This window comes from Phyllostomus discolor, chromosome 4 (genome assembly GCF_004126475.2).
Source record: "Phyllostomus discolor isolate MPI-MPIP mPhyDis1 chromosome 4, mPhyDis1.pri.v3, whole genome shotgun sequence".
Lineage (NCBI taxonomy): Eukaryota > Metazoa > Chordata > Mammalia > Chiroptera > Phyllostomidae > Phyllostomus > Phyllostomus discolor.
Genome location: NC_040906.2, coordinates 98,096,144 through 98,111,240, shown reverse-complemented (window position 1 = coordinate 98,111,240; position 15,097 = coordinate 98,096,144). Strand labels below are relative to the sequence as shown.

General features: G+C 46.4%; 1 protein-coding gene across 1 annotated transcript in view; it reads left to right on the top strand.

Annotated features, from left to right (window-relative positions):
- TMEM163 (transmembrane protein 163) overlaps positions 1-15,097 on the top strand; it is a 221,871-nt gene that overhangs the window by 169,068 nt on the left and 37,706 nt on the right. Inside the window, exon 5 of the mRNA XM_036023651.1 lies at positions 8,954-9,050. Within this exon, the coding sequence (XP_035879544.1) occupies positions 8,954-9,050 (97 nt within the window). The remainder of the gene's footprint in view (positions 1-8,953; positions 9,051-15,097) is intronic.

Sequence of the window (15,097 nt, the reverse complement as noted above, 5' to 3'; positions counted from 1 at the left end):
TGCTGCCTGTCCTCCCTGTTCCTGCCTTTGCTGGGCAATAGCCGCCTGGTTAGGACATGTCACACCGTGTCATTCCCAAGTCAGATCCCCCAGTGGCTTCCCATCTTTGGAGACGCCTGACTCCTTTCCATGGCTGTAAGACTCGGCTCGATCCTCACCTCTGACTTCCCCTCCACCATTTTCCTCCTTCCTCACTCCTCCTTGGCCCACTGGCTGTCTTGATGTTCTTTGACCAAGTCAAGCAAACATCTGCCTGAGAGCCTTGTTCCTCGCTCTTCCTGGAAGGTTCTAACCCCATGAATCTGCATGACCTGTTCCCTAGAGTGGCGGCTAGCGTGGAGGGGGTTTGCTGTGAACGGTGCTGAATGAATGCACCCGGAGAGGCCTTTGGACCAATTTCCCTTTCCCTGGAACATGCTCTCGCTCCTCCTTACCAAGCTTACTTGTTTTGGTTCTTTCAAAGTCAACTCAAATCTCAACTTCTCTAGAAGATCCCAGTGTGATTTAGATGCCCCCTTTCTCTACTCTTTGAAGAAAGATGAAGAACTGCATCTTACTTGTCATTATACAATGACTAGTTGTATATATTATTGTACACTAGTTGTATACAATATTGCCTGGCAGGTTTATTGGCATCTGGTGGACCTTCAGTAACTCTCCTTCAATGTCCACATTGATGCGGTGTTTGTTTTAACAGGTGGTATATTCACACTGTTTTACAAAACACAAAAAGCAGGATAAGGCATGGAGGGAAGAGCAAGTCTGTGTTCCCATGTGTTTTCTGCAGAGGCTGTTACCACTCTCTTTGGTATCTGCCCGAATATGCCCTATGCATAGGCAGATGGCTGTACATCCAGTAGACATTGAAGAAAAAATTGAAATTGATGCACAGATAATTTACCTGACATTGAAAATACTTGGACTAACCAGTTTGTTAAAGTAGTAAGACTTCTGAGTCTTCTTATTCTCCTGAGAAACAGATGTTTACCCTGAAACTGTTCCTGAAATCTTTCTAAGACCCGCTAGTCCATTTCTTACTTCATTGGGTCCAAGAGGGTGAATAAAAGCAAATCTGCCCTGGATGTCACAGGGACTGGTAGGAAGCAGCCCTCTCTCCCCGCCTCCCCTGCTCTGGCCCTCTTGTAACACCCTCCCTGGGATCGTTGCCGTCACCTTCCCTGTGGTCTGTTCTTGGCAGAACAGTCAGAGTGGTCCTGTTTAAATGGGTCATTTCTCTGCTCAGTCCTTTGGTTTCCCATCCTATATGAGTAAAAATCCAGGTACTTAGCATGACCTGAAGGCCATGCATGGCCACTGTGACCCAGCCAGGCTTGCCTCGTCCCTGCTCACAGAACCTGCCGGTTCCCTTCCACGTGGCAGCCTTTGCCCTCCTCGCCCTCCGTCCAGAGTGCTGTTTTCTGGGTAGCTGTGCAGCTCACCCTCCCATCTCTTAGATCTTTGGACAAATGTCCCCTCCTTAGAAGTGTGACTACTGTATATAAAACAACACTCTCATTATTCTCCTCCTTTATTCTGCTTTATGTTTCTATGCATAATGTGATTGTTTGTTCACATGCTTATTGTCTGTCTCTCCTCCTGTAAGCTCCACACGAGCAGGCTGTTGTTCGTTTTCTTATCGACTTCTGAGTCCTTGCCCCCCAGTGCAGTCGGCATTGGGGGGTATTTTCTGATGCTTGAAAGAGCTTGGGCTGTGAGTCTCAGCATGCACTACCCTGGCAGGGTCTCTGGAAGTAGAGGTACTGGGTAGGGCCTGGTAGCCTCAAGATGGGGTGTCCCTGTGTGTTTCTCTTCTTCCATCTCTGTACCCTAGAAACAACATTGTGAAACTCGGGGGCCCCAGGAAAATGGTGCTGGGAGCCCAGGCTACAGACGTGCTTCCTCAGCTAGGCGCAGTGTGCCTGGCTGTCTGGACATTCCTTCTCGAGCTTAGCACGTCCCAGAGTAGACTCACCATCGGGTCCCCACTCCAGCCTCACCTCGCCTGCTCTTGGATGTGCCACCGCTTCCCTTTTGGTCTCTCTCCAAGCCGAGAGTAGCCGGCTTGCATCCTCCTCTCCGTGCACAGCCAGTCGGTTACCCAGTCCCACCGAGGCTGCCTTCCCAGAGCCTCCCCCATTGATTCCTGTCAGCTGTCACGGCTTCCGTGTAAGGAGTCATCACTGTGTTTTCTTGGCTACTAACATGTCTCCTAGCTGGTTTGCCCACCTCTAGTTTCTTTCCCTTCAGGCTGGCCAAGCCCCAACCCCAGTCAGAGGCTCTGGGTAGAGTCCAGATCACCTCATGGGCCTTCCTTGCTTAAAGTCCTTTGTGACCTCCTGCGCCACTGCAGGCTTCCTTAGCCCCAGGCATGGGTTCCACCTCGGTGACTTTTGCTCCATGTGCCACCTATGCTGTTGCTATTTATTTAAGTTTGATCATACTTAATTTTTTCCCCAGGCAATGATATTCTTGCAGACGTGGGGTGACAATCAGGTTTCTCTAATGTGCACTAAAATACGTAGCTATTGAATACAACATGCCGGTCCACATACCATCTAAGATCCATTGAGCGTATTGCAGGTGTTGTGCCTACCATCCTGAGGGGCTTCCAGGACACAAAGGGCCCTTCTGCGTGAGGCCCTCGCATTGCTGGTCCCCTTCGGCCACACACCCGAAGAACAGCATCTCCACGTGGAGCTTTCCCTGAAGCAGGGCCCTGCAGTGCTGCGTCTTTACACTTTTGCCCACAATGTCTGCTCTGTCTGGAGTGCCCGTCACAGCCTTGTAGCTTCTTGGCTTGATGACTCCCGTCCATTCTCCTAGTCCCAGCTTCGGCGTCCCACTGCAGAGCCGTCCTTCCTTCCAACCTTGTTCCTGTCCCTTGTGTTCACGTCCGTCCATAAGGAAGGACTGCCCTGTCATGCTTTCCAGGTTTCCCGTCCCACACTTATGCTCCGGGAGCCTGGGGATGGAGTTTGTTTGCCTTAGCCCCAGGGCTTGGATGGAGACTTTAAACTGTGGGTGACTGAACAGACTAACAAGCCAAATAGAGACAAACTCACGGATGGGGAGCAGGTTGATGGCTCTGGGTGGGGGTGGGGGGTGGGGGGTCCTGGAGTGGAGGGACAGAACAAAAAAGGAACAAAGAGAGAAAGAACTCATGGACACAAACAATGGGATGATTGCTGGGGCTGGAGGGTGTGGTGGAGGTGGAAGAAGGTATAAGGGGATAAATGGTGATGCAAAAAATAAGTAAAAATATAAATGAAAAAAAGTGAATGACCAAAGTTCAAATCCCTTCCTAAAATACAGTTAACCCAGCTGTGACTTGGGATTACTTGACTTTAGCTGAGTATGGGAGCGAGACTTGGTGTGTGAACCTTGGGAGCGGGCGTTCGCTGGAGGGAGAGAAATGATGCATTGACTGACTGAAGGTACAAAGGCACGCTGCCTCCCCCACGCCCCCCCTCCCCCTGGGAGCAGAGCCTGCTGGCTCACGACATTTACCTGGTTGGGGTGCATAGCTTCAGGGCTTCTCTCTCTTGCCCCCTCCCTCTCTCCTTCTCTCCTGAAATTCTGTTGTACTGTACTGCTCTAGAATCTAATTCTTTAAGAAATCCCCTTGTTGACTTTTGTCCCCCAAGTTGAAGCCAGGAAAACACCCATATCTAAATGAGATTTCACTTGGGTGGGTTTAGTCACCTTGCATATTATTACAGATATAAGCAAAGGGCCATTTGTTGAGTAAGGCGAGGACTTTAGTGGTTACATGGCGAGGAGATGGACGATCTTCCCACGGAGAGTGTGTAGCCCAGAAACTCTGGCCTGAGTGCTGTCCCTGGTCTAAGCCAGCCCCTGCCCCTTCCCGATCTGTTCCCAGTGCAGCAGGTGGATGGGGCTGGAGATGGAGAAGAGAGATGGGGGCGCAGGAGGAGAGGGGAGAAAGGGCCTAGAGCCTCCGAAAGTTGAGAAAAGGAGGTAAGATGAGTACGACTAGGAAGAGGAGGAGGGAGCTCCTGCACCAGGGGAGGAGGTGTATGTTGGTAGTAATGGAGTGAGGATGGCCGGGAGCCTTGGGAGAAATGGTGGCTTTTTGGCATAGTCATTACAGAGAAGGAGAGGCAGCTCATGAGCCTTCTTTGCTCAGTTTCTCCTTCCCTTTCTCCTGTCTTCAAGCCGATTTTGTTTGTTGCTTTGTTTAAAATGGCAGACTGCACAGAGACAGGACGTAGCTACAATAAAACAACACTAGAAATTGTGCATTTTTAAGTCCTGTGAATACTTGCCATTTGGCTGTTTTATTTTTCATTGTTTTACACCTGACAGTGCCCCAGATTATAAGTGCTTTGGAGACTAGAGTGAAACATGATAAGTAAAACATTTGTACTTTAAGCTGTAGACTAAGTTGGTTAATTGCCAGGGCTACTGTGATCCTGTGTAAATTAGGGGTGATTAGAAGAAAGTTCTCTTTGGAAAAGAAATTAGAATTGGTCTGATGAGACTCAGGCTGTATTACTGTGAACCTCAGGCATTTAAACCACAGTTGACAAGGGACCAAACTTTCAACCTTACGTTATTTTGGATGTGAGAGAATCTGTCAATAGGTTTTGCTCTTACGATTTCAGAGGCAAAAATTAATGCTTACTTGCAAGCTTATTTATAGATTTAAAATGCTGTACCCAATTAGCAGTCTGCACTCTTTAGCAGAAGGAAAAAAAAAGGTTCTAGTGCTTTAGCTATTTCTTTACAAGTCTTCTTTCAGCCATCAGCGTGTCTATGGCAAGACCAATACAGATGTAAACTAGAGTGTGTGTCAGAATCATCTGATGGGCTTATTAAAACACAGTACAACACAGATTGCCGGCCCCTCCCCACCATTTCTGATTCATAGATCTGGGGTGGACTTCAGAATTCACTGTTCTGACAAGTTCCCAGGTGACGCTGATGCTGCTGATCTGTGGTCCACTCTTTGACAGCCGCCGGTCCTGCAGGAATTTAAATTCAGCTGCAGCCTGGATTGATTAGGGGAATATTTTGAAGGGGGTGGTAGTTTAATGACCTCTTTTTGACTCAGTGTTTTCCTGTTCTGGAGTTGGGCAGGAGGGCGAAGGAGTCTGTGTTCATTCCAGTGACGGGGCTCCTTAGTAACTACCTCTTGGCCGGCCAGGCCAGCCTCTCCAGGTGGAGGCCAAGGCGTGCTGATGGAGCATCACCCTCACCGGTCCCCCAGCCTCCAAGCCGGGAAGCAGCATGCACCTGCAGATTCAGAAGCAGCTGTGTTTTCTCCTGACCCAAACCTCTGCCGCATCCTGGAGATGATCCCCACCCCAGGACAGTGGTGGTGTGAGGATGTGCTGTGGATGCCCAGAAACTTCTAGCAGCTGGCTGACTGACAGGCAGTGGCCTCTGGGAGGGAGTCAGGAGAACTTGCTTCTATATCTGTGGGGACCTCATACTCCTTGGGTGACCTTGGACAAGCTGCCTAGTCCTTGAGTCCCCGACCTTGACTACTTGTGTTGATGAAACATACCTCTTCCCCTCCCAACCTGTGAAATAGCAGGAAAACAAAATCCTCAGCCTGGGGAGTGGCCTCCTGGGCATCTGTGAGTTGATGTGTGAACTTGGAGTGCCTGAGGAGAAAGCTGCTGTATAAATGCAATATATTATTAATAAAATGTCAAAAAATAGCATCACACCCTTTGCTAATAATAGCTGCTTTAGGCTGTGGAAGCTGATCTGACACGCAAGCTCCCAGCAGTGGGGAAGGCAGGGAGACTGTGGTTTTTTAATTTGAAACACATTTAAAAGAAGATGAAAATAGGTTTTTAAAACATTATCAAGCATATTCATAGGTATATTCATGAAAAAGATACAATGGCAGTTTTGTATAATTCAACTTTAATAAACCAAATGATCATTTTCTTTAGATTTTCATTACCCTTCAGAACTGCTTCACAATGTGGGTTATTCCTTAGGCATTTTGGTGGATGTATTAGAAGTGTTTTTCCTCCTCCTACCAACATCGGTAAGTGGTTCATGTCCCTTAGATGCCGTAGGGGGGAGACATGCAGATCAGCTAGTCATTACTTAACTAGTTAATTGTTACATCCCCTTTACAGACAGGTGAGGAACACCTGCTACTAGCTGCCGTAGACACTGAGATCTAAAAATAGGGTTCTTGCCCTTAAAGGATGTGTAGTGTAGTTTTGAGGCAAGTTATTATATAAGGAGATTGTTGTATTCTTAATACACATCTCCTTAAGCCAAGTAAACCACACCCGAATCCACTTTGTGCACTGTGGAGGCGTGCCGGCAGAGCCCTGGGAGATTCCTGTGGCATCCCTGTTCCCCCAGAGGAGCGTGGGGCTGGAAGCTTCTCAGGGATGTTGCAACAGACTGTCTGTAGAAGGGCTGGCACCCAAGTGGTGGCTGCCCTACCCACGTCTCTGGGGGAGACAGCTGCTCCGTACACAGATACATACACTACGAGTCTCTCAGGGACTTTTAGACCCCATTCCTTCCTTACCAGCTGGGATGACTGCTCCCTCTCTGCCTCTGTCCATAGAGTTGTGGTTTTTTTTAACCCAGAATGGAAGCTCCCTAAGGACAGGGCCTCCTCTGGCTTTGGGCAGGACCCTGAGCCCTAGGGCACAGGGGACTTGCCTGGGGAACGTTTAAACAGATAGATGCTTGGATTCACTCCCAGAGATTCTGCTAACATTGAACTGGGACAGTCTCTGGGCAACTGTTGAAACAAATCCCTTGGAGAGTGCAGTGTGCCATCAGGGTTGAGAAGCATTGAGTTGGTGGCTGATTTACCTGACAGGGTGAATCCTTGAGTCTCTGCTAATCACTCAGGGGTTTTTTTGAATGGAGAAAAAAAATCACATCACAAATTTCATCTTGGAAGCTTACCCTGACTTTAGGCTCTTTCCTCTAATGGGAAGCCTCACAGTCCCATTTGCTTGAAGGTAGAAATGGGCACAGCTGGCCCATCACTGCCTTCCCTGGGGCACAGCCAGAACTCAGGCCAGTTGCTTTGGAAGCGTCGATCCACTGACCTCTGGGAATCCCTGGTCTTGCCCTAATATCTTGTCACTGAAGGGCTTCCAGTGGGCATACCTGGTTCCCCTGTGACTCCCCTCTTGGCCACGGCCCCCTTCACCCTGATCGCCCTGCCAGGACTGTGCCAACCAGCCCTCAGCCCACCGCCTTGCGTCAGCATCCTTCTCTCCTGCTGCTGTGTCAGTGTGTTCTTTTTGCCAGGATTTTTTTTTCTCCCTCTCCAGTGTGAGTCCCCCCCACCCACACTCATCCCGAGGATATATGGCACCCACGGCAGATTCCCATTTGATTTGTAGGACCAGGACTTCAGTTGTTCAAGTCTGTACCAAACCCTCAGCCCATTCATTAATTTTTTTACATCCCTAGTTTCTTTTGTGGTGTGCCCCAGCCAGAATGATGCCTTCTTCCTGTCTGTGTTGTTGGACGAATAAAACCTACAACCACAGTGTGGGTTAGGAGCCTATGAGGTAGATGCTAGCAGCTGTGTGTAGGGAACATGTTTATCTACACGTTTGTTAGGGTTCCAAGTAGGTGCCACTTCAGTGTTAGGCGGGAAACTTTGGGCCGTTCTGTTAGTCCAGAGAAGGAAATCCCAGGTAGTAAAGAGAGATAATTTTATTTGACAGTGGGGGAAGAGGGCTGAGGAGGCCATTGAATGATTAGGATGGGACAGGATGGGACCGAGAGCTAACTGTGGTCATTCTTGCATTTTTCTCTGTCTTTTCATTGTCATTTGGTATTTTGACCCTTGTACTATCATTCCCTCGTATTTGCTTTTATATCCCATCTTCTCCTGTGAGTTGTTGTGTCTGGGGTGCCAGAGACAGCTCTGTGTCTGAGCCCCACAAGCTTCTTTGGTGCCCCTACACCTCACCCTTGGCCCTTGCTCCCACCTTCTCCTGTGCTGGGTGTCTTAGTTGATCTCATCCTAACTTCTCTCCCCTCATATCTGTCTCAAGAATTGTTCCATCTTGCCCTGGCAAGATTGCTCAGTGTGGTTGGAGCATCATCCTGTACATCAAAAAGTTTTCAGTTCAACCTCCAGTCAGGGCACATACCTAGGTTGAGGGTTCTATCCCTGGTCAGGGCATGTACGGTATACAACCAATTGATGTTTCTCTCTCCCTCTCTCTCCCTTCCTCTTTCTCTAAAATCATTAAGAAACATATCCTTGGGTGAGGATTTAAAAAAAATAGAATTGCCCATTTTGTCATAAATACTCCGTCTTTTGTTATTAACAGATCATTCTTCCTTTTTGTCTGTGGTAAAATCCAAAGGTGTCTTATCACCAGACAGAGACATCCAGCGTTGATTTTTGTTTTTCTTTGTTTAAGCCAGCATTCATGCGTTACTTTTTTATACTCTGTGTCTTATCTGATTTCATCTTCAGGTAGAAAATGTTCCCATTTGGCAGGTGTGAAAATAGAGGTTAAAAGGAGTCAAGTACTTGATCAAGATCAAACAACATGTTAAATGATAGAGCTTGGAATGTCTCGTACTAGAGCCTCCACTCTTTGCTCTTGAACCCTGCACCCTCCAGCTGGAGGAGGAGTGAACTGTGTTGCCAGGCTGGGGTGTGGGGTGGGGGAATGGGGGAGTGGGATTTCATCACCTTGGAGATTCTTTCATGCCAGCATCCATGGACAGTTGTGAGATGATGCAGGATGGTGAGCCTCTTTCCCATGATGATAAAATTCTGAATCATTCTCTTAGAAAGGGTTCACTACCAATTCTGAGACTGTGGGTGGTCACATTGGGAATGCGGCAAATTATGATTGGGTCTCAATGCCTTGGATTGCATCTTTGTCACTGTCATTATGTAAATCAGCAGAGTGGAGTTCTCCTAGGTAAGTTTCTTAATGTTTTATTTATTTATTTATTTTTGCAGAGCCTGTGTCATCTTGGGGGTGATATTTCTTCTGTCATCCATCTGTATAGTGGTCAAAGCCATCCATGACCTCTCAACTAAGCTGCTCCCAGAAGTGGTAAGGTCCTTCTTCTTTCTGAAGAATCCATCCCTCCTGTGTTACCCCTCTTCACAGATTTACTGGCGGAAGTTGGGCAGGTGGAAAGAGAATACACACCATTTTAGGAGTCCTGAAGTGTGAATGAGTTGGGAGAGAGAAGCACTAGGCAAGATGAAAAGACTTCATATAGTTGCACCTTAGTGGGTTCTGTGTCCCTCCCCTTAGCTTTTTGACTATTTTTTAAAACAAGATGATGTCTTTTATGTAAGAAGCGGGCTGATTTTTACATGACCATGTGACCCAGTCTGTGCTGTTGAATCTGTTGTCCTGTGTGTCACCAGCTTAATGACCGTTGCAATGGGAACTATTCCTTTCCTTTGCCCCTCATACACAGATCTGTTTGGGTTTTTGTCACAGTTGATGTTCGAATGCAGACATCGGAGGACACAATTTCATACTGAAGTGTGTCTCTGACTGCTTTGTTCTCTGGGTGAGAATCATTACCTGCCCTCTGATTCTCCCCCCTCCCCTTTATGAATGCTGAGAAAAATGTTTTTAGTCTCCTATTAGGCTATCCTCATATAAGGCAGCAGATTTACTTACCGGGACATGAAGATGCTGCCATCACCATGATTCTCTATATACAAGGTAGGGAAAAAGTAGGTTTACAGTTGTTCGTATGGAAAATAATACAATAATTAATAAATAATAATACAAGAATAAACTGTGTTTCATGTACTCACAATTGTAAACTTACTTTTGCACCACCCGATACAAGTTGCATAGTGATTTAAATGCAAAAATAAGAGCTTTTAGGATGTGACCGGATTTGAGCTCGGCTATGTGTACCATCTTAATATAAGGCCTAAATTGTTAGAACTTTACTTTTACTTACAGGAAAGTATGTTAATTCCTTTTGGGATAATGTGTAATGTGTGTGAGTGTGCAGGTCTTTATGGGGAAGGTGAAAATGAAGTGGGACGTGGTACTGCACTTCATAGAGCTGGTAAAGCAACTGCTTTAAGTTGCTCCTCCCCCACACTGAGATTAGAGCCATTCCTTTGGTAGCTCATCGGGATCGTAACTATTATTTATCGTCACAGATGGAAAAGCTTGTTCTCTAGTGTCTCAGTGACAGGAAGAAAAGATGGATACCAGGGTAGGAATGTATCTACCTATGGTTTTTAGTCTTGTTGAGCAGAACTGGTTCAAGCAAATATTGCTATTTATTATACTCTGTGCTCACCATCTCACTATTGTGTGGTTTTACCCTGATCTTCCTGGTTGCCTAAGATCTGGACTCTTTCATCCTTTTCCTCCATCAGACTTGCTGTTCTGTGTTCCATTCTGTCACAATCTGAAACTTATGAGATGTGTAGTCAGGAAAGTATTAAATGTGATTAATTAAGGTGTTGGTCAGATAGCATGTTTGCATTTTACAGGGTACAGAAATCTGACTCCAATCTAAGTATTGTTTATTGGTGGGAATTTTCAGCATAAGGCTAGTTGACACGCCTGTTTATTCAGGCATTACAAATTAATTTCCAGCAGGACTGACCTGACGTGGAGCGGATAGCTGTGTTCATGCGCCCTCGCGGAGGCCTCCTTGTTTTCCCCGAGAGCTGAATAGTTTTTCACTGGGAACAGTCTCACATCCTATGGTGCACATACTTCTACGCAACAAATCTTACCAGCTTGAATTCTACATTGAGGTATACATGTCTAATGTCCTGCCCCAGACAAGGGGCAGAGAGGGTTAAGAACTTCATGATTTTGCCCAAGACTGGACGTGTCCTTGGAGAACTCACACCTACTGCATCTTTTATCAGTCTTAGCATGAGATTTAAAAATCATACCCATTTGTGGTGATCCCTTCAGACCTCTGAAGGTTTTCTTTGTGTGTGTGTGTTTTTTTTAAGCCTTCAAGTGTTACAGAAAGGCAACAGAGGTGCCTTCAAGCTGGGTGAGCTCCTTTATCCAGAGGGGAGGCCTTCTAATGAGTTGAGTGGCACATGTGGCCAGGTAAATGCTGCTAGGCTGGAGCTGATGCTAGTTTAACATTGGGCCTTTGATCCCCTGTGTCTGCTCTAGAAATCTGGGGAAGGCAGTAGACTATAGCCAGACCACCAACCCATCCCCCAACCCCTGCAGAAACTCAGAATGAGTGTTTGTCCACAGGGCCTCATCTAAATTAGGAGTCACAGTCTCAGATGCCCTCCAAAGCCAGTCCAAAACCAGGAGAAATTGCCTAGGTCTGTGGCAACTAGGAAGTGTATGCCTGGGTGAGGGGTCCCCCCCGACCCCCAGTGGAGTTTCCCTGTGGGAATGTGAACCTGGGGGTTGTCAGAGCTCATGAGTTTTTAAGAGAAAGTGAAAACGTGTGTTCAGTGTGAAACAAGTTGACAACTCTGGCTGGGAATGGGTGGCCAACTTCACATGGGCCCCAGAAAGCACGCGTTCTGGCTGCCCATGGCCTGGGGCGGTTGAAGCCAGAGAGACTGGTGTTTAGGGCCTAGATACGGTGCACTTAAGTCAGAGTTTCAGCTTCACCCTTGCCCTGAACTACAGAACGGCCTTTTCACGTGCGATTTGTGTCAAGTTGTTACCACAGGTCTGTCAGAAGCAGTATTTTCCCTACCTTGGTTCTGTTCCCCTGGCAGCTTTCTTTTTAATGTCAGCTGCATAATTCTCGGAGAGAGTAATTGCAAGAATGGATGAGTTTTGATGAAGACAGCCGCGCAATTAGGAATTTCCTAACCATAAAGTCGGTTGGCCCTGAGCCGTGATGGCCTTGTCCCTTGGTGACAGGGTCCCTTGGGGTCCCTGAGCGTCCCCTGTCCCTTGGTGGCCTTGTCCTAGAACAGTCTGGCCAGCCCAGCTCTTGGGGAGCCCCAGGAACCTGTGGAGTCTGCTGCAAGGGCTTCGTAATCACGGCATAAGTCTGGTCCCTCCCAACCTGTATACGGTCGCATTGGATCATTGATGAAACGAATCCCAAAGGCGCTTCCTTGGAAGCCCTGTGTGAACCGTGGCTCTGTAGTCAGGCAGAGTGGGCAGTGCCGCAAGTGTGGTATTAGTGCTTGCCTGATGTTTGTGGGTGGTTTTGGAAAGAGCACCATCCTCTTCCTGGTTGTCTACCCTACCCATCACACCCTGTTTTGGTTAGCAGGGACAAGGGGTAGGCTTCACTTTTTTGGGAAGACATGGGGCTTTGAAAGTGAAGTGATCTTCCTGAGGCCATCAGCTGGCCGGTGGCAGAGCCTGGGTTTCAACTCTTTTCTCCTAGTCTGGGTCTGTCTGGGGTCCTGGTGCTGTGAGCTTACGTGGTCCTGCTCTTCTTTGGCTTTTCAGACCTGGACCTTCTGGTTTCTCTTCTTTTCTGATTTTTATTTTTGTTTGTTGTGTTTTTTACACTTCTGTAGTTTTTCTATCTTCTCATACTCAGCAGTGGGTGCTGCCAAGGGCCATCCTACAGGGAGGGTGTCCAGACCCCTAGGTGGTCCTGTCCCTGGCCCTTCAGGCTACTTTTGCTGCCCCAACCCTTTCCCATGCAGCCCCCACCCTCTGTGCCACTGGCCAGCGTGTGCCTCCATTGCTTTGTCTCTCGAAACACCTACAGGCAGGCAAATTAAGTGCCATGGAAAATGCAGTGAGACAAGCATGGGGTAAGGGAATCATGGGATACATGGAATTGAGTGGAAGGAAAGCTGCTTAGCAGGTGGATGTGACGAGGATGTGGTGGGCTGCCCTGTGTGAGGCGGGAACTCTCTCTCTGCCGCTCTTGCCCCCGTGACCACCACAGGCCAGTCACCTCGTCTTCCTGACCCTGGGCCTCCCGATATGTAAAATGGAGACTAAACTTATGTCAGAGGTTTCTGATAAGGGTCAAATTAGTAATTTAATTAAAATAATTGTCATTAGAAGACAGTGCTAACTATGCTCTTAACGTTCTGGTTTTTTATATTTCTGAATTGCTAATCAAAGTTACTCCAATTTGTGGTCTGAGATAATTTCAGATTGGGTCCCTTTTGAGGTAGGAGATATTTAACAGAAGGAAATGAGGGAGTATGGTGGCATTCCCAGCAAACCTTGGGGGCCAGGTAAGCAGTTTCACAGAGATGCTCCCCACCCTCAGGTCCTCTGAGCAGGCGCCTCATCCATGGGAGTGAGTTTCTAAATGCTGCCTCAGTCCCCGGCGAGTACCCTGAGGCAGTGTAACTTTGAGGGTGAGGTTTGAGAGCTGAAGTCAGGCAGACGGATCTCAACTCTGTTACCCCCTCACTGGAGAAACCTGGGGCAGGTTGTTTCACCTTTTTCTGCCTCACTTTCTTTGTAAAATGGAAATAATTATGGCACCTTCTTTGTCAGGTTGTTAAATAAACAAAATAAAAAGCATATAAGTAATGTGCTTAGCACATAACTATTGAATAAACATTGGCTGATATTATTGGACTAGAGAAGCTTCTAAGGAAGTTGGCGGGCCTTTTGATGCCTTTAGTTCTGGAAGCTGAGACTCTATCGCACTGTCTGGGAAATGTCTTCAGGGACATTATTCTCAGTGAAGACTGGGTAATGCTGTAGGCTTCTTCTTGGGCAATAACCTATAAATCCTGGATCCACCATCAGCAACAGAGACTAATCTTCCAGTATGGCATGCTGTCAAGCATAACTCTAAATTTAATTTGGGAGCTGTGTTGACTTTAAAAAATATAATAATCACATGCAGTCAAAGCCCTCCACACCGCCTGCTAACATCTTCCCAGCACTATGCAAAGAAAGGCAGAAATCATGGTCAGACTATCAGTGGGGCCCACCCTTGTTACTTCAGACAGAATAATTCTGTTACTTAAGCAAGATGGGCCTCTTTATTCATCCATCCCAGAGCCAAGGACTTACCTACTTCTAAACAGAAGAGAACTGAGCACTGATGAAAGATTATTATTGGCTTGAGTGAGTTCAAGGAGAATAGAGTCCAGAAATAGGTCTATACATATCTGTCTAAGTGGTTTGCAAGAAAGGTACCAAGGTAGTGGTTCAATGGAGGAAAGAAAAGTCTCCATAACAAATGGTGCTGGAGCAGCTGGATAACCATATGGAAAAAATGGACATCCAACCTTCTATCCAAATTAACTCCAAATGGACCATAAGGCTCAATCTCTAAAATGTAAAACTCTAAAATTTCTAAAAGAAAAAAAAAGAGAAAATCTTTGCAACCTTGGGGTAGGCAAAGATTTCTTAAATACAGTACCAAATACATGAACCATAAAATCAAAAAATCAAAGTTGGACTTCATCAAAATAAAAAATCTTTTCTCTTCCCAGATACTGTTAAGAAAATGACAAGACAGCATAGACAACACACATGTATCAGGAACTTGTATCCAGGCTGTGTAAAGAACAGCTTACTAAGAAGACAAACAACCCAATAAAAAGATTGGCAAAAGATTTATATAGACAATTCACAAAACGAGATGAATGAATGACCAATAAGCTCCTGAGAAAATGCTCAAGATTATTAGTATCAGGGTGTTGTAAATTAAAACAACCATAAAATACCATTACATACCCATTAGAATGGCCGAAACTAAGAAAAACAGATGTGTGGAGCATCTCTAGCTCATGTATGGACAGTGAGAGAGCGAAATGGCTAATCCACATTGGAAAACAGGTCAGAGGTTCATCAAAAAGTTAAACATTCATTTACTGTATGATCTAGCCATTCCACCCTCAGGGATTTACCCAAGAGAAGTGATAATATATGTCTGAACAAAGGCTCCTACACAAATGTTTATTACATTTTTATTTCTGATGTCAAAAACTGGAAACAACCCAAATATATAACAAGTGAATGGACAAACAAATTGTGGTATATCCACATAACAGAATGCACTCGGCATTAAAAAGGCACTATTGACCCATACAACAACATGGATGAACCTCAGAATAATTAAGGTGGGTACCAGAAGCAAGGCAAAAAGGAATACATACAGAATTCCATTTACATTAAATTTTAGCTTCAAACTAATCTATAGTAATAGAAGGCTAGCGGTTGCCTGAGGATGGTGG